This window comes from Bufo gargarizans, unplaced genomic scaffold, assembly GCF_014858855.1.
Source record: "Bufo gargarizans isolate SCDJY-AF-19 unplaced genomic scaffold, ASM1485885v1 fragScaff_scaffold_474_pilon, whole genome shotgun sequence".
Taxonomy (NCBI): domain Eukaryota; kingdom Metazoa; phylum Chordata; class Amphibia; order Anura; family Bufonidae; genus Bufo; species Bufo gargarizans.
Window position 1 is genome coordinate 32480 of NW_025334122.1, and position 22542 is coordinate 55021.

Consider the following 22542-nt stretch of genomic DNA (forward strand, 5'->3'; position numbering starts at 1 on the left):
ACTAAACTTTAAGATCTCTGCTTGCTGTCATTAAATGGAAGCATGCTTGTTACATTGTGTCAGTGCAGATTTCCAGCTACTGCCGGTAAGCAGAGATCTTAAATACAGGCAGGAAGCTGACCGGATGATGATCCTGCAATGTGTTTCTGTCTTGGTCTAAGCGCCTCTGCAGCAGTCGGGGGGACACAACCCTATGAGCCCCCATATTCCAGCAGAGGGCGCACACACAAAGCTCCATTACACGAGGACCCAGCACCCTCCATGAGCGGGAAGCTCCGGATAAGGGCTCACACACATGGATACCAAGAAAGTGCATGTCGCCATATTTTTTTTTTAATGCAGAAATGTCCTGTCCACAGCCAATCCACAAAAGTCACAGATTGGGTGCGGACCGAAAGTACACGCGTGTGCACACGGCCGAACAGGGAAGACACGGGCGACTTATCACACGTCAGCTGGAACACGCCTTCTAGTCCTCAGCATCTGGAGAGCAGGCGTTACTAGCACATCGCTCCTCCTCGGATTCTCGTGTGATGACCAGTCCAGCTGGACTAACCCTAACCACACACAGCCGAGGCTAGCCATGGTGCGGCAGCGCTGAGGAGACAGCCATCCTACTGGTCGCATGAGAAGTTTTATTACAACACAAGCGTTCATACAAAGTGTATATACAGGAAGGATGAAGCCCCCATATCAGCCCTCCATTGCCTACCAGATGGAGGAACATGACTGGGGCAGTCTTGTCTGAAGCCAGTCTCTGGTTACGTGAAGAGCCGGACTGTGCCGTCAGCTCCAGAAGAAAAGACCCAAGGCTGTGTGGGGTGGAAGACGACATCCAAGACGCCCAGGTCCCGGGTGATGTGGTGTCCTCGGAGAACTTTCACAGGCACAATGAGCGGATTCTGCAGGAGGTCACTGCACGAGAAGAGGGACACATCAGAAGATCCCCCCCATAGCGCGTACACAGAGGCACAGGCGAGGCGTCGCACTTACTTGTACACCATGCCATGACACACAATGACACTGCCATCATCAGATCCAGAGGCGAAGAGCGGGTACTGTCGGTGGAAGGACACAGCCCTCAGAGCTTTCTTGTGATGTCTGGAAAACAGCACAACATCTGAGCGGCAGCTCCACTGTGTGAACACCCCCAACACAGGACCACCGCTCACGAGACCTACCTGAGGACCTTGTAAGGCTTGGTGGAGAGATCCATGTCAAACCAGCCCAGCTTGGAATCGTAACTTCCATAGATCAGATTGTCACCTGGAAGAGACGAGACTGACGTGACTGCCAGAATACACAGCGGCAGCGTTCAGCATCACCCCCATCGTCCTGCGCTCACCTCCAGGGTGCACAGCCATGCTGGAGATCCACTTGCAGTTGGCGAGCAGCTTCTTGGTCAGCTCCTGCTTCAGCAGATTGTAGACTCTTATATACCTCTGAGTGGCCACAAAGAAGAAGGGCCGGGTGGGGTGGAACTGGACTCGCTGGACCTGACCTTTGCTTTTGCGGAACGGGTTTTGGCTACGTCTGCGGCTTAACTGATGTATGAGAACTTGAGAGTTGCCGTTATCCGGGAGAACCACCGCAAAATAGTCCCCGCGTCCGTGCCACATCACCTGCTTGACTGCCTGTGGGGAGAGACACGGTGAGTGTGAAGAGCAGACGCAGGGGGCGTCACCCCTCGTGAATAGTCTACCTTCTCATGGTGGATTCGGAGCCGCAGTCCCTGCTCATAATCTGCCCCCTCTGCTGCCACCCAGGTCACCGGCTGCTGCTTCTGCTCCTCCGGCGCTTGGTACGACTCCACATGCTGATCGGTGGAACTGCAGAGAAGACGGTCTCCAAGGCTGGGGTTCAGGACGACGACTGAGCGCTCCCTGAGGGAAACAGTCAACACGTGAGGACGTACAGCAACGTACGAATCCTATACCCAGACTGCACTGCTGTGGTCAGGATAATGACATGCATCCTCGGCACTATACAATTGCTATGTGGTCAGGGTAATGACATGCATCCTCGGCACTATACAATTGCTATGTGGTCAGGGTAATGACATGCATCCTCGGCACCATACAATTGCTATACCCAGACTGCACCGCTGTGGTCAGGGTAATGACATGCATCCTCGGCACCATACAATTCCTATACCCAGACTGCACTGCTGTGGTCAGGATAATGACATGCATCCTCGGCACTATACAATTGCTATGTGGTCAGGGTAATGACATGCATCCTCGGCACTATACAATTGCTATGTGGTCAGGGTAATGACATGCATCCTCGGCACCATACAATTGCTATACCCAGACTGCACCGCTGTGGTCAGGGTAATGACATGCATCCTCGGCACCATACAATTGCTATGTGGTCAGGGTAATGACATGCATCCTCGGCACCATACAATTGCTATACCCAGACTGCACCGCTGTGGTCAGGGTAATGACATGCATCCTCGGCACCATACAATTCCTGTACCCAGACTGCACCGCTGTGGTCAGGGATACTCACACACATGCAGCCACCAGCACCAGCGACGGGTTCGGGTTCCAGCTCACACTTTTTATGGCCCCGTCCAGACGAACAGTTTTCATACAACGACCAGAGCAAACTTCCCAGAAGCGAAGCGTGGAGTCATCAGAGCCTAGGGGGCAAAACAGTGGTGTCACCCTCTGCACATCTGACACCCCGGAGATCGGAGGAGGGCTCTCCAGGCCATGTCTGTACCAGCTGCCTCCGTGAGGCATGAATTACAGTAAGAGTCCGGAAATCCTGATACCACAGCCTGACACTGGGCTATCAGGACCTCAGGGGCAGTCCATGGGGACCATCCTCCCACAATATGGCGGCCGCGCCTTGAAGAACTGAGTGTGAATGGTTACCGATTCCCTGAGTCCACGTACCTGAGACGATCCACTGACCGGAGGGGGCGACACTGATACAGCGCACAAGGTCTGTGTGCCCTCGATAAACCTGACGGTGCAAGCGGAGGGGAGAACAGTCAGGGCAAGGGCCAGGAGAGATGGTGGAGGAGGAGGGGGCAGGGCAGACAGTAAGACGTTTGGATGGACTGAGGACTCACCAGGGACTGTGTGGTGGGGAACGGCTGCAGATCTTGCGGTTTGGGTAGTTTGGGGATCAGATCCTCAGGATCCACATTGACCTGGTCAATAAAAGAATACAGATGAGACGGACACTCGTGGAAGTGCAGCGCTCACGTCTAGGGGTCACTTACCCTCATCTTTCTCTGGCGAGGACACAAGTACAGGTCCAGGCAGCGCTCAAACCTCTCATGTATGAAGCGGGAGTACGCAGGAACGACGCGCAGGGAACTGTGCGGCTTGGGAAGGAACGACAGCTTCCGGTCTTCGGGGTCCTGCTGCTCCCAAGCCAATTTCTAGAGGAAGGAGGAGACAACGGACATGAAGACGCCTTATCATATGCAGCACTTAGGACACAGTATGGAGGGTCACCACAGACGTCCCACCTCCTCCTCTGTCATCAGGTACTCCGGAGGGGGGTTGTAGGACTCCTCATGTCCTGGGAGCCGCAGCTTTGGAGCAGGAACGTGCATTTTGTGCCGCCCTAGGATGGCATTCGGATCCTCTTGAGCCCACAGGTCATAATAACTTGGGGCGTCATCTCGAGGCTTCCGCGGATGGATCCAGCCCATCTTAATGGCATGGACCAACTTAGAAACCTAAAGGCAGAAAAGATCCATAATGTCATCACAGAAGAGGTTCCGCAGCAGGAGCAGCACCAGGAACCAAGGGCTTAAAATTACCTTCTCCTTCTCAATCAGGGATGGAATGAAGCTCTTCTTGTCCGCTGGCCGGTTGGTGACTGGATGGATCATGGTCTCATGGCTGAAGAAATCCACTGATGGCTGCAAGAAGAACAAAAGGGTCGTGAGACAGAAGAACCCGCCAGGAGCAACATGGCCCCCGCAGATGACACACAGCATAAAAATACACGGTCACCCCACCATCATCCAGGGCGTCTTTACCCGACTGTCAGTGTCCAGCTCAAGGAGGCGAGAACAGTCCGAGGTGCCACCAAAAACAGGGAGGGGGAGGAGTTACGGGAGGCCTGCTGCGACTACTAGAGGGGGAGGGGGAGGAGTTACAGGAGGCCTGCTGCGACTACTAGAGAGGGGAGGGGGAGGAGTTACAGGAGGCCTGCTGCGACTACTAGAGGGGGGAGGGGGAGGAGTTACAGGAGGCCTGCTGCGACTACTAGAGGGGAGGAGGAGTAACGGGAGGCCTGCTGCGACTACTGGTGGGGAGGCCTGCTGCGACTACTGGTGGGGAGACTGTTAGAGTCCCTGACTACAGGTCATGTAAAAGGGAACAGTGTAGACTCGCCTTCCTGTGTGTTGGCTTTGAACCTTAGGGACTGGCTCCTAAACCCGGAAGACTTCTGAACAGACATGAAGTATGGTCAACGTACCTGGTACGGGTCAAAGTTCACGTCTCCAAACTGTCCTCTTTGCAGCCGGTCAACCAGATCCACCTGCTCATCCGTGAGTTTTATGTCCCGACCGGTCTTCTTATCGTGAACAGTTCTCCTGTAAAGAGACAGACCTTATAAGAAATTCCTCCACTGTCGGACCGGGCCCCCATTCCCTCCACTGTCGGACCGGGCCCCCATTCCCTCCACTGTCGGACCGGGCCCCCATTCCCTCCACTGTCGAGCCAGACGCCCACCCCCCATGCTGGATAGGCAGGTCATTCCAGTCCAGATGTCAATAGCCCTGTATCCGAAATAAGCCCTGTCCAGCTCTTGCACCCAATGACAGGGTCTACCCTGCACTAGCGGATGGTGGCCCTGACCTCCAGTACACTCACCAGTAATCCGGATTCTCCATCTTGTCCAGAAATTCTTCCAGTTGGTCCTTATTCCTCAGAGGCTTGAAGATCTTCTTCCCGTCCAGATCGTACCCGATGTGAGGGAAGTCCTTGTACCACTCCATGGGGATATTCCCAACAGTGTTCCTGATGTCCTGCAGTGGGGAGAAGAGACCGTTACAATGAGACGACTTCTCTGCGAGGCCCTACAGACATCCAATGATGACCGAGCTAGATGGCGCCTTTTGTCTCTATCTGAGCCTGCCGCGTACTGCTCAGGACCTCCCAGCAGCACTCGCTGAACACATGACCGCGCCGCTGCGGAGACATGTCAGGAAGGACGTGATAAACAAAGTGTTCAGTGAAACAGTCACCTTGTTATAGAGCAGGAGGAGCTGAGCAGATTATATATACAGAGATCCTGTCACCATGTAATCTGCAGGCAGCGTGTTATAGAGCAGGAGGAGCTGAGCAGATTATATATACAGAGAACCTGTCACCATGTAATCTGCAGGCAGCGTGTTATAGAGCAGGAGGAGCTGAGCAGATTATATATACAGAGAACCTGTCACCGTGTAATCTGCAGGCAGCGTGTTATAGAGCAGGAGGAGCTGAGCAGATTATATATACAGAGAACCTGTCACCATGTAATCTGCAGGCAGCGTGTTATAGAGCAGGAGGAGCTGAGCAGATTATATACAGAGAACCTGTCACCGTGTAATCTGCAGGCAGTGTGTTATAGAGCAGGAGGAGCTGAGCAGATTATATACAGAGAACCTGTCACCGTGTAATCTGCAGGCAGCGTGTTATAGAGCAGGAGGAGCTGAGCAGATTATATATACAGAGAACCAGTCACCACGTAATCTGCAGGCAGCGTGTTATAGAGCAGGAGGAGCTGAGCAGATTATATATACAGAGAACCTGTCACCGTGTAATCTGCAGGCAGCGTGTTATAGAGCAGGAGGAGCTGAGCAGATTATATATACAGAGAACCTGTCACCGTGTAATCTGCAGGCAGCGTGTTATAGAGCAGGAGGAGCTGAGCAGATTATATACAGAGAACCTGTCACCATGTAATCTGCAGGCAGTGTGTTATAGAGCAGGAGGAGCTGAGCAGATTATATATACAGAGAACCTGTCACCATGTAATCTGCAGGCAGCGTGTTATAGAGCAGGAGGAGCTGAGCAGATTATATATACAGAGAACCTGTCACCATGTAATCTGCAGGCAGCGTGTTATAGAGCAGGAGGAGCTGAGCAGATTATATATACAGAGAACCTGTCACCGTGTAATCTGCAGGCAGCGTGTTATAGAGCAGGAGGAGCTGAGCAGCATTATATATACAGAGAACCTGTCACCCTGTAATCTGCAGGCAGCGTGTTATAGAGCAGGAGGAGCTGAGCAGATTATATATACAGAGAATCCTGTCACCATGTAATCTGCAGGCAGCGTGTTATAGAGCAGGAGGAGCTGAGCAGATTATATATAAAGAGAACCTGTCACCATGTAATCTGCAGGCAGCGTGTTATAGAGCAGGAGGAGCTGAGCAGATTATATATAAAGAGAACCTGTCACCGTGTAATCTGCAGGCAGTGTGTTATATAGCAGGAGGAGCTGAGCAGATTATATATACAGAGAACCTGTCACCGTGTAATCTGCAGGCAGCGTGTTATAGAGCAGGAGGAGCTGAGCAGATTATATATACAGAGATCCTGTCACCATGTAATCTGCAGGCAGCGTGTTATAGAGCAGGAGGAGCTGAGCAGATTATATATAAAGAGAACCCGTCACCGTGTAATCTGCAGGCAGCGTGTTATAGAGCAGGAGGAGCTGAGCAGATTATATATACAGAGGACCTGTCACCATGTAATCTGCAGGCAGTGTGTTATAGAGCAGGAGGAGCTGAGCAGATTATATATACAGAGGACCTGTCACCGTGTAATCTGCAGGCAGCGTGTTATAGAGCAGGAGGAGCTGAGCAGATTATATATACAGAGAACCTGTCACCGTGTAATCTGCAGGCAGCGTGTTATAGAGCAGGAGGAGCTGAGCAGATTATATATAAAGAGAACCTGTCACCATGTAATCTGCAGGCAGCGTGTTATAGAGCAGGAGGAGCTGAGCAGATTATATATAAAGAGAACCTGTCACCGTGTAATCTGCAGGCAGCGTGTTATAGAGCAGGAGGAGCTGAGCAGATTATATATACAGAGAACCTGTCACCGTGTAATCTGCAGGCAGCGTGTTATAGAGCAGGAGGAGCTGAGCACATTATATATACAGAGAACCTGTCACCATGTAATCTGCAGGCAGCGTGTTATAGAGCAGGAGGAGCTGAGCAGATTATATATACAGAGAACCTGTCACCATGTAATCTGCAGGCAGCGTGTTATAGAGCAGGAGGAGCTGAGCAGATTATATATACAGAGAACCTGTCACCATGTAATCTGCAGGCAGTGTGTTATAGAGCAGGAGGAGCTGAGCAGATTATATATACAGAGAACCTGTCACCATGTAATCTGCAGGCAGCGTGTTATAGAGCAGGAGGAGCTGAGCAGATATATATATATATATATAAAGGGCAGACGCGGCTCTACAGACTATCAGCACAACTATGGGGGGGGGGGGTGCAGCTGAGATCCTGGGTGCAAGAGTCTAATCTACGGCTGTGCGGACACGAGATGATGGGAGTGATGCACTGCAGGTAACTAACGTACTTATGATGGAGCCGGGTGCCCTGTCTCAGCTGACACCTGGCACTTGTCCCCCACCCTGGTAACTCTCTGACAACCCTGGTGCCAAAGATGCAGACACAAGGGCCTGACAACCACAAAACCCTACAGCTGGAGGTAGTCAGCTCACTCCTGGCACCATTAACTCTTCGGCCCTGGATGGTGACCGGACTCTAAGGACAAACCCGCCAGAAGAGATGGAGCCTTTTATATGAACCCCCCCAGGATGACATCCATGTGCTGCGCGGTTTTCTGCACGGAAATCAGACCTAAATGGCATGTGCGGCGATTTCCATCGATGCATGCGGATAATCACTTGTGACCTGCCCATTGACTGTAATGGGTCAGTGTTCGGTCCGCTCTGCTAACAGCACATGGAGCGCAGACACAACTCTGCAGCATCTGACCCAATGACCGCACAGAAAGGACGAAAAGTTCATTAAAAACTCATTCTTCCCAGTCTACGGGCGAATTACGAAATGTGGCGGACACCAGGAACCATTTGAGGGAGCGATAAGGGTTAACGCTGCGCCTCGTTAAGCAGCACAGGCCAGTCTAGGCTGTTAAATCCCACAGCCGTCTGGGGACTCCCTTCCCCCTCATCCAGCTTCCGATGGAGCCCCCCTCACTCGTGTCTGCTGCCGGCTGAGGGAGGAACCAGACTCCCTCTCAAGGGTCACTATAAAAAGTCATTCACAGCTGCAGCTCCGCCAGACGGCTGCACTCCACACGTGCGAGACAGGAGGACGACGACGCAGAGACGATGGACAGAGCCGCAGAGGCAGAGAGGCAGTGACAGAACAGAGGCGGATCCTGGGTCACAGGTGGACAGCATCGCGACAGCCTAGGACGCTCACCTACCCGCTGCCCTCTGCTACATCATGTCTTTTGCAATGCTCCGCCATGCCCCTCCTGCCCGCTTCCTCTACCCGGACATCAGCATGCTCTCCGATGACGAGGACAGCGGCAGCGACAGCTCAGGCTGCGGCGACAAAGGCTTCCATCACTCTAGTGGCGGTGGCAAAAGGGCAGATAAAAAGTGTCCGCGACTTCAGCGAGAACCACGTCAGCGACATACGGCCAACGCCCGAGAGAGGGACCGGACCAACAGCGTCAACACCGCCTTCACAGCCCTGCGCACACTCATCCCTACAGAGCCCGCCGACCGCAAACTCTCCAAAATAGAGACTCTACGACTGGCATCAAGCTACATCTCACACCTTGGAAATGTACTACTGCTCGGAGACACATGTGGCGATGGGCAACCCTGTCACACGAGTGCCCCATACTACCAGCTTCACCCGACCACAGCCAGCCCCAAGCACAGGGAGCACGAGCAAGGCCAACCCAAACAGATCTGCACCTTCTGCCTCAGCAACCAGAGGAAGCTGGTGAGTACCAAAAACTGAGGAAAAAAATGTCTGCTTATGTCACCTCACAGCAGCCGCACATACACCCGGGGGGGACATGCCGCCAATAGCCAGGACAAACGGACATGGAAGGAGCCATCAGTGCTCTTTACCATAAAATCCATCCAAACTTCATATAATCCCCCAACAAGCATTCTCCAAGTGTCCAATCCATCATCACCGGGTGCTTTACCCCTAAAAATCCCACCCAGACTTCAGAAATTACTAAAGGGAAACAGGTGCACAAAAAGGTAAACACCACAGAAAGCCAGGTGAAGAGAAACTTCTGCTCCACCTCATACCATACACATTACTACAGGTGAGGGCTAGAAGCGTCTGCTCCACCTCACCGTCCCTCCTGGAGATCTCACCTCATACCATACACATTACTACAGGTGAGGACTAGAGGAAGGTCTGCTCCACCTCACCTCATACTATACACATTACTACAGGTGAGGACTAGAAGGTCTGCTCCACCTCACCGTCCTCCTGGAGATCTCACCTCATACTATAGACATTACTACAGGTGAGGACTAGAAGCGTCTGCTCCACCTCACTGTCCCTCCTGGAGATCTCACCTCATACCATACACATTACTACAGGTGAGGACTAGAAGAGTCTGATCCACCTCACCGTCCTCTTGGAGATCTCACCTTATAGTATACATATTACTACAGCTGAGGACTAGAAGGTCTGCTCCACCTCACCTGGAGATCTCACCTCATAACATACACATCACTACAGGTGAGGACTAGAAGGTCTTCTCCACCTCACCGTCCTCTTGGAGATCTCACCTTATAGTATACATATTACTACAGCTGAGGACTAGAAGGTCTGCTCCACCTCACCATCCTCCTGGACACCTCACCTCATACCATACACATTACTACAGGTGAGGACTAGATGGTGTCTACTTCACCTCACCGTCCTCCTGGAGACCTCACCTCATACTATACACATTAGTGCAGGTGAGGACTAGATGGTGTCTGCTCCAACTGACCGTCCTCCTGGAGACCTCACCTCACCTCATACTATACACATTACTACAGGTGAGGACTAGAAGCGTCTGCTCCACCTCACAGTCCCTCCTGGAGACCTCACCTCATACCATACACATTACTACAGGCGAGGACTAGAAGGTCTGCTCCACCTCACAGTCCTCCTGGAGACCTCCCCTCATACTATACACAGGTGAGGACTAGAAGGTCTGCTCCACCTCACCGTCCTGAAGACCTCACCTCATACCATACACATTACTACAGGTGAGGACTAGAAGTGTCTGCTCCACCTTTCAGACTTTAAGTAATACTTCGGGTGACACTAGAGGGTCTCCGTCACATTAATACGACATTTGGGACATGCTCCTCATACCTCACTCCTGGAGTTACTGACCATGGCCCCCCATTACAACCGTCAGCTATGGTTCCATTACACCCCCTCTTCTGGTTATAACCCCCCCCCCCCCATCTCACACGTGGACTGAGACACTCATCGTTGTTGTCTGCTGGTGGAGTAGTGCCGGCCGTCTGCCGTGTATGGTGAGCAGCTGGCACCCGGGGTCTCCGCATCTCCCCCATCTCCGGTCACTTCCATTCAGTCTATTGACTTAAGCAGGAGGGCAGGCTGGCGGAGGGCCGGGGGCCACGTCTCTGGGGGCACATAGGGCAGCGTGCCCACTCCGCCAGTCCTCACACAGAAACGCTTTGTAAATCTGAGGAGGCTTTGCCCAAAGTTTCCATTTTTAAGTGGATTGTAAAATGTGGAAAGAGACAGAATACCAGAGCGGTGACGTCAACGGGAGCGTCAGGAGCCACAGATGAGGCCGCACCGACACGGGGCGACGCTGGTCACACTCTACTTATAACTGATGTGGGGGAGGGGCGTATGACAGGTGCAGCCTGCAGGGCTGACAGTGCAGGCCCAAAGCCTGAGGCTGCACTACTGATTGCACCCGATGGCGGTCAGTAGGAGAAAGTAGTCATCAGACCGCCCGGCTGTAACAGCTACACGTAGAGGGTCTCACAGGGGTCGTCCCAGGACACAGAATGGAGAAGTGGTGGAGCGCACCGGGGCCCCTCTTATCTCCAGAAATAGGAGCCTACATCGGTCGGACCCCCGCCATCAGATACATACGGCACATGACACTTCTGAAGACTCATGACCCCAAACTTATCACAGCTGAGGGTTTGTTACATTATACTGAAGCACACAGCAGCGCTCGCCCGTATTACTGGCCAATCAAACACTGGCTCTAAGAAGGGTGGGGCCAGCGGTGGAGGGAGCGAGTTAGGCTGCGGCGGGCAGAGGAAGCGCGTGCACACAGCGACAGGCGGCGACATTGTGTGCAACATCGAGACAGCGCCCCGCGGACGACAAAACAGCGCCACACGGCGCTCAACTTGCCCTGCACTCACCAAAAGGGGCAAATTATTATACCGCAACTCTACCTTTTATTACACCGCGGCTCTACCCGTTATTACACCGCAGTATACCGCGGCTCTACCCGTTATTACACCGCAGTATACCGCGGCTCTACCCGTTATTACACCGCAGTATACCGCGGCTCTAGCCGTTATTACACCGCGGCTCTAGCCGTTATTACACCGCAGTGTACCGCGGCTCTACCCGTTATTACACCGCAGCTCTAGCCGTTATTACACCGCGGCTCTAGCCGTTATTACACCGCAGTATACCGCAGTTCTACCCGTTATTACACCGCAGTATACCGCGGCTCTACCCGTTATTACACCGCAGTATACCGCGGCTCTACCCGTTATTACACCGCAGTATACCGCGGCTCTACCCGTTATTACACCGCAGTATACCGCGGCTCTACCCGTTATTACACCGCAGTATACCGCGGCTCTACCCGTTATTACACCGCGGCTCTACCCGTTATTACACCGCAGTATACCGCAGTTCTACCCGTTATTACACCGCAGTATACCGCGGCTCCAGCCGTTATTACACCGCGGCTCCAGCCGTTATTACACCGCGGCTCCAGCCGTTATTACACCGCGGCTCCAGCCGTTATTACACCGCGGCTCCAGCCGTTATTACACCGCGGCTCCAGCCGTTATTACACCGCGGCTCCAGCCGTTATTACACCGCGGCTCCAGCCGTTATTACACCGCGGCTCCAGCCGTTATTACACCGCAGTATACCGCAGTTCTACCCGTTATTACACCGCAGTATACCGCGGCTCTAGCCGTTATTACACCGCAGTATACCGCGGCTCTAGCCGTTATTACACCGCGGCTCCAGCCGTTATTACACCGCGGCTCCAGCCGTTATTACACCGCGGCTCCAGCCGTTATTACACCGCGGCTCCAGCCGTTATTACACCGCAGTATACCGCAGTTCTACCCGTTATTACACCGCAGTATACCGCGGCTCTAGCCGTTATTACACCGCAGTATACCGCGGCTCTAGCCGTTATTACACCGCGGCTCTAGCCGTTATTACACCGCGGCTCTAGCCGTTATTACACCGCGGCTCTAGCCGTTATTACACCGCGGCTCTAGCCGTTATTACACCGCGGCTCCAGCCGTTATTACACCGCGGCTCCAGCCGTTATTACACCGCGGCTCCAGCCGTTATTACACCGCGGCTCCAGCCGTTATTACACCGCGGCTCCAGCCGTTATTACACCGCGGCTCTAGCCGTTATTACACCGCGGCTCCAGCCGTTATTACACCGCGGCTCCAGCCGTTATTACACCGCGGCTCCAGCCGTTATTACACCGCGGCTCCAGCCGTTATTACACCGCAGTATACCGCAGTTCTACCCGTTATTACACCGCAGTATACCGCGGCTCTAGCCGTTATTACACCGCAGTATACCGCGGCTCTAGCCGTTATTACACCGCGGCTCTAGCCGTTATTACACCGCGGCTCCAGCCGTTATTACACCGCGGCTCTAGCCGTTATTACACCGCGGCTCCAGCCGTTATTACACCGCGGCTCCAGCCGTTATTACACCGCGGCTCCAGCCGTTATTACACCGCAGTATACCGCAGTTCTACCCGTTATTACACCGCAGTATACCGCGGCTCTAGCCGTTATTACACCGCAGTATACCGCGGCTCTAGCCGTTATTACACCGCGGCTCTAGCCGTTATTACACCGCGGCTCTAGCCGTTATTACACCGCAGTATACCGCAGTTCTACCCGGTATTACACCGCAGTATACCGCGGCTCTAGCCGTTATTACACCGCAGTATACCGCGGCTCTAGCCGTTATTACACCGCGGCTCTAGCCGTTATTACACCGCGGCTCTAGCCGTTATTACACCGCGGCTCTAGCCGTTATTACACCGCGGCTCTAGCCGTTATTACACCGCGGCTCTAGCCGTTATTACACCGCGGCTCTAGCCGTTATTACACCGCGGCTCTAGCCGTTATTACACCGCGGCTCTAGCCGTTATTACACCGCGGCTCTAGCCGTTATTACACCGCGGCTCTAGCCGTTATTACACCGCGGCTCTCGCTCTCATTCATGCTGCGGGTTGGCCTGTGCACTGGATGGTGCAATCCTCCATTGTGTGTGGTCACGCTGCGCCTCCATCGGGATCCAGACCCCCCTCCCCGCGCCTCGTTCCTCCTCACGCACTCCCAGCTCTATAAATCTCCGCTCTGGGCGCTGGTAGCAGATATTATTTCACGGTTACAGAGATGGAAAGTAAATTCCTTCAAAATAACGTATTTGAAGGCCGCACTAGACATGCACACGGCAGCGCCCCCTACATGCCACACAGGGGACGGGCGTCTGGGGCCCATCCTGATGTCTCTGGGAATTAACCCCGTCCTTCATTCTCTCTGCAGGGCAAGGATCGAGAAAGGAAGACGACCATCAGAACCTAGTGAAGGCTGCGGGGGAGCACAGCCCCCCAGCGACATCCGGAAACCACACAGCGTGCCATAAGGGGGAGAAGAGGCGCCCCCAAATCCAGCGCCCCCGAGCCTCCTCGCCGGACGAACCGCCGCCTTCTCAGAATAAGAGCTAGTGGAGGTCAAGGGGTCGCGCACATCCCAGCCGTGGACCAGCGACTACACAGAAACCTGTATCCATGGAGGTCACCCCCCAGAGAGGGAACCTGAAGGACCACTCCTCAGAGACACTATGTATGGTGGGGGGCACAGGACTGGACCCCCCGTGTGTACCTGTCATGTCTGTCACCTCAATAAAGAGATGTTGTCTATTTACATGGCCAGTACAGTCCGCATCCTAGCTGAGGCCTGCGTACAGACGTAGCAGAGCCGAGGCGGTCATCTGCTGCCGTGGTTATAGGGGCCACTCCCAGTCCGGAGTGTGACAAACCCAGTCCTGTCCCAGGAAGCTGCTCCGCACACTGGTGTGTCAAGCAGGGGGTCTGACCCCAGGAGCCCCTCATTATAAGCCTCTAATACTCCTACATGAGAGGAGACGTCTTGCCCACCACAGGGGGAACCAAGATGAGGGGTCACCCCAAAAGCTGCGCAGAGCTGGACAAGAGGAATCCGACATGTCATCTCTACCGCCATAGCATGTAAGGTGGGTGGGGAGAACCATAGCCCCTCCCACAAGAGGGTAACAAGTCAATGTCCTAAAAGGGACCAGTCACCTCCTGACGCATCTGTCATACAACACATACAATAGGAATAGGCCATCCCTCAGTTATTGCTACTAGAAATGACTAATGAGTCAGTAACAGTTCTGGCTGGGTGAGGTCCGACTGTGCAGACACCCCCACTGGGGGCCCCAGGGCCCAACTCCGTGACAATAGCCGAGGGACAGAACAACAGGGTCGTAGGAAAAGATGTTCCACAATTATCACATGGAGAACATTAGAGGACGGGGAAGGACGACTGTAGGACAGGAGAATACAGTATTGCTCGCTGTTATCAGCCATTTCAGGGGAGAGGATGACTGTAGGACAGGAGAATACAGTCTATTGCCCCCTGTTATCAGCCATTTCAGAGGAGAGGATGACTGTAGGACAGGAGAATACAGTCTATTGCCCCCTGTTATCAGCCATTTCAGGGGGAAGGACGACTGTAGGACAGGAGAATACAGTCTATTGCCTCCTGTTATCAGCCATTTCAGGGGAGAGGATGACTGTAGGACAGGAGAATACAGTCTATTGCCTCCTGTTATCAGCCATTTCAGGGGAGAGGACGACTGTAGGACAGGAGAATACAGTCTATTGCCTCCTGTTATCAGCCATTTCAGGGGAGAGGACGACTGTAGGACAGGAGAATACAGTATTGCTCGCTGTTATCAGCCATTTCAGGGGAGAGGATGACTGTAGGACAGGAGAATACAGTCTATTGCCCCCTGTTATCAGCCATTTCAGGGGAGAGGATGACTGTAGGACAGGAGAATACAGTCTATTGCCGCTGTTATCAGCCATTTCAGGGGGAGGATGACTGTGGGACAGGAGAATACAGTCTATTGCTCCCTGTTATCAGCCATTTCAGGGGAGAGGATGACTGTAGGACAGGAGAATACAGTCTATTGCCCCCTGTTATCAGCCATTTCAGGGGAGAGGATGACTGTAGGACAGGAGAATACAGTCTATTGCCCCCTGTTATCAGCCATTTCAGGGGAGAGGATGACTGTAGGACAGGAGAATACAGTCTATTGCCCCTGTTATCAGCCATTTCAGGGGGAGGATGACTGTAGGACAGGAGAATACAGTCTATTGCTCCCTGTTATCAGCCATTTCAGGGGAGAGGATGACTGTAGGACAGGAGAATACAGTCTATTGCTCCCTGTTATCAGCCATTTCAGGGGAGAGGATGACTGTAGGACAGGAGAATACAGTCTATTGCCTCCTGTTATCAGCCATTTCAGGGGGGAGGATGACTGTAGGACAGGAGAATACAGTCTATTGCTCCCTGTTATCAGCCATTTCAGGGGAGAGGATGACTGTAGGACAGGAGAATACAGTCTATTGCTCCCCTGTTATCAGCCATTTCAGGGGAGAGGATGACTGTAGGACAGGAGAATACAGTCTATTGCCCCCTGTTATCAGCCATTTCAGGGGAGAGGATGACTGTAGGACAGGAGAATACAGTCTATTGCTCCCTGTTATCAGCCATTTCAGGGGAGAGGATGACTGTAGGACAGGAGAATACAGTCTATTGCCCCCTGTTATCAGCCATTTCAGGGGAGAGGATGACTGTAGGACAGGAGAATACAGTCTATTGCTCCCTGTTATCAGCCATTTCAGGGGAGAGGATGACTGTAGGACAGGAGAATACAGTCTATTGCCCCCTGTTATCAGACATTTCAGGGGAGAGGATGACTGTAGGACAGGAGAATACAGTCTATTGCCCCCTGTTATCAGCCATTTCAGGGGAGAGGATGACTGTAGGACAGGAGAATACAGTCTATTGCCCCTGTTATCAGACATTTCAGGGGAGAGGATGACTGTAGGACAGGAGAATACAGTCTATTGCCCCCTGTTATCAGACATTTCAGGGGGAGGATGACTGTAGGACAGGAGAATACAGTCTATTGCCCCTGTTATCAGCCATTTCAGAGGAGAGGATGACTGTAGGACAGGAGAATACAGTCTATTGCCCCCTGTTATCAGACATTTCAGGGGGAGAGGATGACTGTAGGACAGGAGAATACAGTCTATTGCCCCCTGTTATCAGCCATTTCAGGGGAGAGGATGACTGTAGGACAGGAGAATACAGTCTATTGCCCCCTGTTATCAGCCATTTCAGGGGAGAGGATGACTGTAGGACAGGAGAATACAGTCTATTGCCCCCTGTTATCAGCCATTTCAGGGGAGAGGATGACTGTAGGACAGGAGAATACAGTCTATTGCCCCCTGTTATCAGCCATTTCAGGGGAGAGGATGACTGTAGGACAGGAGAATACAGTCTATTGCCCCCTGTTATCAGCCATTTCAGGGGAGAGGATGACTGTAGGACAGGAGAATACAGTCTATTGCCCCCTGTTATCAGCCATTTCAGGGGAGAGGATGACTGTAGGACAGGAGAATACAGTCTATTGCTCCCTGTTATCAGCCATTTCAGGGGGAGAGGATGACTGTAGGACAGGAGAATACAGTCTATTGCTCCCCTGTTATCAGCCATTTCAGGGCAGAGGATGACTGTAGGACAGGAGAATACAGTCTATTGCCCCTGTTATCAGCCATTTCAGGGGAGAGGATGACTGTAGGACAGGAGAATACAGTCTATTGCCCCCTGTTATCAGCCATTTCAGGGGAGAGGATGACTGTAGGACAGGGGAATACAGTCTATTGCCCCCTGTTATCAGCCATTTCAGAGGAGAGGATGACTGTAGGGACAGGAGAATACAGTCTATTGCCCCCTGTTATCAGCCATTTCAGGGGAGAGGATGACTGTAGGACAGGAGAATACAGTCTATTGCCCCCTGTTATCAGCCATTTCAGGGGAGAGGATGACCGTAGGACAGGAGAATACAGTCTATTGCCCCCTGTTATCAGCCATTTCAGGGGAGAGGATGACTGTAGGACAGGAGAATACAGTCTATTGCCCCCTGTTATCAGCCATTTCAGGGGGAGGATGACTGTAGGACAGGAGAATACAGTCTATTGCCCCCTGTTATCATCCATTTCAGGGGAGAGGATGACTGTAGGACAGGAGAATACAGGCTATTGCCCCCTGTTATCAGCCATTTCAGGGGAGAGGATGACTGTAGGACAGAAGAATACAGTCTATTGCCCCCTGTTATCAGCCAGACAGGGGCCGATTGTGATAAGCAGTGGCCCTTTATTTAGGGCCACTAGACGGGATGACACAGGCCCCTCCCTCTACAGCACAATAGTAATGCACAGCTCCAGGTGTAAAGCTGGCTTAGAAGTGGAGCAGGAGCGGCAGGGGTTAACATCTCGAGGTGTTTGGTTTCGGAGGAGATGGGTTATAGGAAAATATCCCTCAGATCCGCTGGGGTTTGGCAGCTTTCACATCATTCCACCCCGAAACGTGGCCAAATAGACCCTTGGAGCGTCTCACACAGCAGCGACAGAGCAGGCCTGGAGGGGTTAATCATACGTGATGTAACTCCAGCATATGACAGGCGATTAACCCTAAAGCAGCCAACCCTACACAAACAGAACAAAATCTGAGGCAAAAAAGGGTGCCCGTTAACCCCGCAGTGACAGACGCCCAAAAAAATTGCCGTCTGATGCAGAAGAAACACATTAACCCTTGAGGAACTGACGCCAAAGATGGGCTGACCATTAACCAGCACACGACCAGCAGAAACCCACAATTAACCCTTTCACAACCAGCATCCAAAAGAACACATGACGGGGGAGGGCAGCAGGTAAGCCTGAGGTTAAACGGCTGCAGCTGTGGCGGGGGGCGGCAGGTGGGGGCCGGGGATCCCCTGTGCCTGTCTGGAGGAAGCCGCCTCACCTCTGGAACACTTCAGTCTCTCCTCATCTCCCCCCCCACGGGACAATAATCCCCCCACTCGCCTCCTTCCTGAGCCCCCGGATCACTTTACAGGAGCGCAGCCGCCTCCCCCGCCGCAGGTGACTCTTTAACCCCCGACGGCTCAGAGGATGACGGCGGCAACCGGAAAACAGCCCCCAAAATTACAAACACCCTGCAAACTACGCAAGTATGAGAACATCAAGCAGCGAGACCACCAGACTATCCCCGCCACCGCCCCCCCAACTGGGCCCCTGATATCATGCCCGTCACCGCCCCCCCAACTGGGCCCCCGATATCATGCCCGTCACCGCCCCCCCAACTGGGCCCCCGATATCATCCCCGTCACCGCCCCCCCAACTGGGCCCCCGATATCATGCCCGTCACCGCCCCCCCAACTGGGCCCCCGATATCATCCCCGTCACCGCCCCCCCAACTGGGCCCCCGATATCATGCCCGTCACCGCCCCCCCAACTGGGCCCCCGATATCATGCCCGTCACCGCCCCCCCAACTGGGCCCCCGATATCATCCCCGCCACCGCCCCCCCATATCATCCCCGCCACCGCCCCCCGATATCATCCCCGCCACCGCCCCCCCGATATCATCCCCAGAACATGGACAACTAGTAACATCTCATGGGACAGGTACTCCCATCATCACCACAGTACTCGGCGGCTGCAGCGCCCTCTCCTCGCCTGCAGGCGGCACTGCATGTGATCTTTAGTTCCCGTCACTAATGACCTGGCGGACAGCGGAGGCCGGCAGCCGCAGGGTTAATGTGCTGGATCGGCTCACGTGCCGTCTGCCCAGAATCCAGTCCAGTTTTATTAGAGGCTGCGGGGACGGTGAGGAGCGAGGAGTCTGCCAAGTGCGGAGAGGAGGGGGCACCTCACAAGGAGCAGCTACTGAACCCCCCCCCCCAGGGTCACCCTCCGCTCCTGCAAGGGGAGGGGGGGCGAGAGACAGCGCCAGAGGAGAGAGACAGCGCCAGCTGCCCAGAGACTCATTCATTACCTGAGAACAGCTGGAAAAGCCATTGTGCTCCCAGTAAATACTTCCTAACCCAGAGCGGGGGAGGGGGTCCTAGAAAGAGACTGCTCCAGAGATAACCGAGAGCAGTGGGGGGGGGGAAGGGGTCTGTCCTAGAAAGAGACTGCTCCAGAGATAACCGAGAGTAAGGGGGGGGGGGGGGGCTCTGTATACAGTGTAATGAGGAGCGCCCACTACCGGTGACATCACTGCCCGGGGCTCTGTATACAGTGTAATGAGGAGCGCCCACTACCGGTGACATCACTGCCCGGGGCTCTGTATACAGTGTAATGAGGAGCGCCCACTACCGGTGACATCACTGCCCAGAGCTCTGTATACAGTGTAATGAGGAGCGCCCACTACCGGTGACATCACTGCCCGGGGCTCTGTATACAGTGTAATGAGGAGCGCCCACTACCGGTGACATCACTGCCCAGAGCTCTGTATACAGTGTAATGAGGAGCGCCCACTACCGGTGACATCACTGCCCAGAGCTCTGTATACAGTGTAATGAGGAGCGCCCACTACCGGTGACATCACTGCCCGGGGCTCTGTATACAGTGTAATGAGGAGCGCCCACTACCGGTGACATCACTGCCCAGAGCTCTGTATACAGTGTAATGAGGAGCGCCCACTACCGGTGACATCACTGCCCGGGGCTCTGTATACAGTGTAATGAGGAGCGCCCACTACCGGTGACATCACTGCCCGGGGCTCTGTATACAGTGTAATGAGGAGCGCCCACTACCGGTGACATCACTGCCCGGGGCTCTGTATACAGTGTAATGAGGAGCGCCCACTACCGGTGACATCACTGCCCAGAGCTCTGTATACAGTGTAATGAGGAGCGCCCACTACCGGTGACATCACTGCCCGGGCTCTGTATACAGTGTAATGAGGAGCGCCCACTACCGGTGACATCACTGCCCGGAGCTCTGTATACAGTGTAATGAGGAGCGCCCACTACCGGTGACATCACTGCCCAGAGCTCTGTATACAGTGTAATGAGGAGCGCCCACTACCGGTGACATCACTGCCCGGGGCTCTGTATAATGAGGAGCGCCCACTACCGGTGACATCACTGCCCAGAGCTCTGTATACAGTGTAATGAGGAGCGCCCACTACCGGTGACATCACTGCCCGGAGCTCTGTATACAGTGTAATGAGGAGCGCCCACTACCGGTGACATCACTGCCCGGGGCTCTGTATACAGTGTAATGAGGAGCGCCCACTACCGGTGACATCACTGCCCGGGGCTCTGTATACAGTGTAATGAGGAGCGCCCACTACCGGTGACATCACTGCCCAGAGCTCTGTATACAGTGTAATGAGGAGCGCCCACTACCGGTGACATCACTGCCCAGAGCTCTGTATACAGTGTAATGAGGAGCGCCCACTACCGGTGACATCACTGCCCGGGGCTCTGTATAATGAGGAGCGCCCACTACCGGTGACATCACTGCCCGGAGCTCTGTATACAGTGTAATGAGGAGCGCCCACTACCGGTGACATCACTGCCCGGAGCTCTGTATACAGTGTAATGAGGAGCGCCCACTACCGGTGACATCACTGCCCGGGGCTCTGTATACAGTGTAATGAGGAGCGCCCACTACCGGTGACATCACTGCCCGGGGCTCTGTATACAGTGTAATGAGGAGCGCCCACTACCGGTGACATCACTGCCCGGAGCTCTGTATAATGAGGAGCGCCCACTACCGGTGACATCACTGCCCGGGGCTCTGTATACAGTGTAATGAGGAGCGCCCACTACCGGTGACATCACTGCCCGGAGCTCTGTATACAGTGTAATGAGGAGCGCCCACTACCGGTGACATCACTGCCCGGAGCTCTGTATACAGTGTAATGAGGAGCGCCCACTACCGGTGACATCACTGCCCGGGGCTCTGTATACAGTGTAATGAGGAGCGCCCACTACCGGTGACATCACTGCCCGGAGCTCTGTATACAGTGTAATGAGGAGCGCCCACTACCGGTGACATCACTGCCCGGGGCTCTGTATACAGTGTAATGAGGAGCGCCCACTACCGGTGACATCACTGCCCGGAGCTCTGTATACAGTGTAATGAGGAGCGCCCACTACCGGTGACATCACTGCCCGGGGCTCTGTATACAGTGTAATGAGGAGCGCCCACTACCGGTGACATCACTGCCCGGAGCTCTGTATACAGTGTAATGAGGAGCGCCCACTACCGGTGACATCATTGCCCGGAGCTCTGTATACAGTGTAATGAGGAGCGCCCACTACCGGTGACATCACTGCCCGGGCTCTGTATACAGTGTAATGAGGAGCGCCCACTACCGGTGACATCACTGCCCGGGGCTCTGTATAATGAGGAGCGCCCACTACCGGTGACATCACTGCCCGGAGCTCTGTATAATGAGGAGCGTCCACTACCGGTGACATCACTGCCCGGGGCTCTGTATACAGTGTAATGAGGAGCGCCCACTACCGGTGACATCACTGCCCGGAGCTCTGTATACAGTGTAATGAGGAGCGCCCACTACCGGTGACATCATTGCCCGGAGCTCTGTATACAGTGTAATGAGGAGCGCCCACTACCGGTGACATCACTGCCCGGGGCTCTGTATACAGTGTAATGAGGAGCGCCCACTACCGGTGACATCACTGCCCGGGGCTCTGTATAATGAGGAGCGCCCACTACCGGTGACATCACTGCCCGGAGCTCTGTATAATGAGGAGCGTCCACTACCGGTGACATCACTGCCCGGGGCTCTGTATACAGTGTAATGAGGAGCGCCCACTACCGGTGACATCACTGCCCGGGGCTCTGTATACAGTGTAATGAGGAGCGCCCACTACCGGTGACATCACTGCCCGGGGCTCTGTATACAGTGTAATGAGGAGCGCCCACTACCGGTGACATCACTGCCCGGGGCTCTGTATACAGTGTAATGAGGAGCGCCCACTACCGGTGACATCACTGCCCGGGGCTCTGTATAATGAGGAGCGCCCACTACCGGTGACATCACTGCCCGGGGCTCTGTATACAGTGTAATGAGGAGCACCCACTACCGTGACATCACTGCCCAGAGCTCTGTATACAGTGTAATGAGAGCACCCA

General features: G+C 53.9%; 2 protein-coding genes across 3 annotated transcripts; one reads left to right on the forward strand and one right to left on the reverse strand.

Annotated features, from left to right (window-relative positions):
• Positions 1 to 317: 317 nt before the first annotated feature.
• On the reverse strand, positions 318 to 5001 carry BOP1 (BOP1 ribosomal biogenesis factor). Of its 2 annotated transcripts, none has more exons than XM_044273204.1 (14): positions 4851 to 5001; positions 4453 to 4570; positions 3788 to 3889; positions 3491 to 3703; positions 3239 to 3400; positions 3086 to 3166; positions 2907 to 2976; positions 2515 to 2647; positions 1703 to 1883; positions 1346 to 1634; positions 1182 to 1266; positions 994 to 1101; positions 713 to 915; positions 318 to 614 (listed from the first exon to the last, which is right to left on the reverse strand). In XM_044273204.1, the coding sequence occupies exons 1-13, from the start codon at positions 4973 to 4975 to the stop codon at positions 762 to 764; spliced, it is 1821 nt and encodes a 606-aa protein (XP_044129139.1). In that variant the 5' UTR covers positions 4976 to 5001; the 3' UTR covers positions 318 to 614; positions 713 to 761. The 2 variants fall into 2 exon arrangements, with proteins under 2 accessions (XP_044129139.1, XP_044129138.1); XM_044273203.1 differs by having other exon boundaries at positions 318 to 617.
• Positions 5002 to 7898: 2897 nt separating this feature from the next.
• Positions 7899 to 14170, forward strand: SCX (scleraxis bHLH transcription factor). The gene is made up of 2 exons (XM_044273205.1): positions 7899 to 8974; positions 13816 to 14170. Exons 1-2 carry the CDS (start codon positions 8465 to 8467, stop codon positions 13852 to 13854), a joined length of 549 nt encoding a protein of 182 aa, XP_044129140.1. The 5' UTR covers positions 7899 to 8464; the 3' UTR covers positions 13855 to 14170.
• Positions 14171 to 22542: the final 8372 nt, after the last annotated feature.

Coding starts and splice junctions, on each gene's coding strand:
- BOP1 (XM_044273204.1), bottom strand. CDS start 4,975: ATGGAGTGGTACAAGGACTTCCCTCACATCGGGTACGATCTGGACGGG. Junction 4,571..4,850: donor ATGGAGAATCCGGATTACTG/GTGAGTGTACTG, acceptor GTCTCTTTACAG/GAGAACTGTTCACGATAAGA. Junction 1,635..1,702: donor TCCGAATCCACCATGAGAAG/GTAGACTATTCA, acceptor CTCTCCCCACAG/GCAGTCAAGCAGGTGATGTG.
- SCX (XM_044273205.1), top strand. CDS start 8,465: ATGTCTTTTGCAATGCTCCGCCATGCCCCTCCTGCCCGCTTCCTCTAC. Junction 8,975..13,815: donor TCAGCAACCAGAGGAAGCTG/GTGAGTACCAAA, acceptor TTCTCTCTGCAG/GGCAAGGATCGAGAAAGGAA.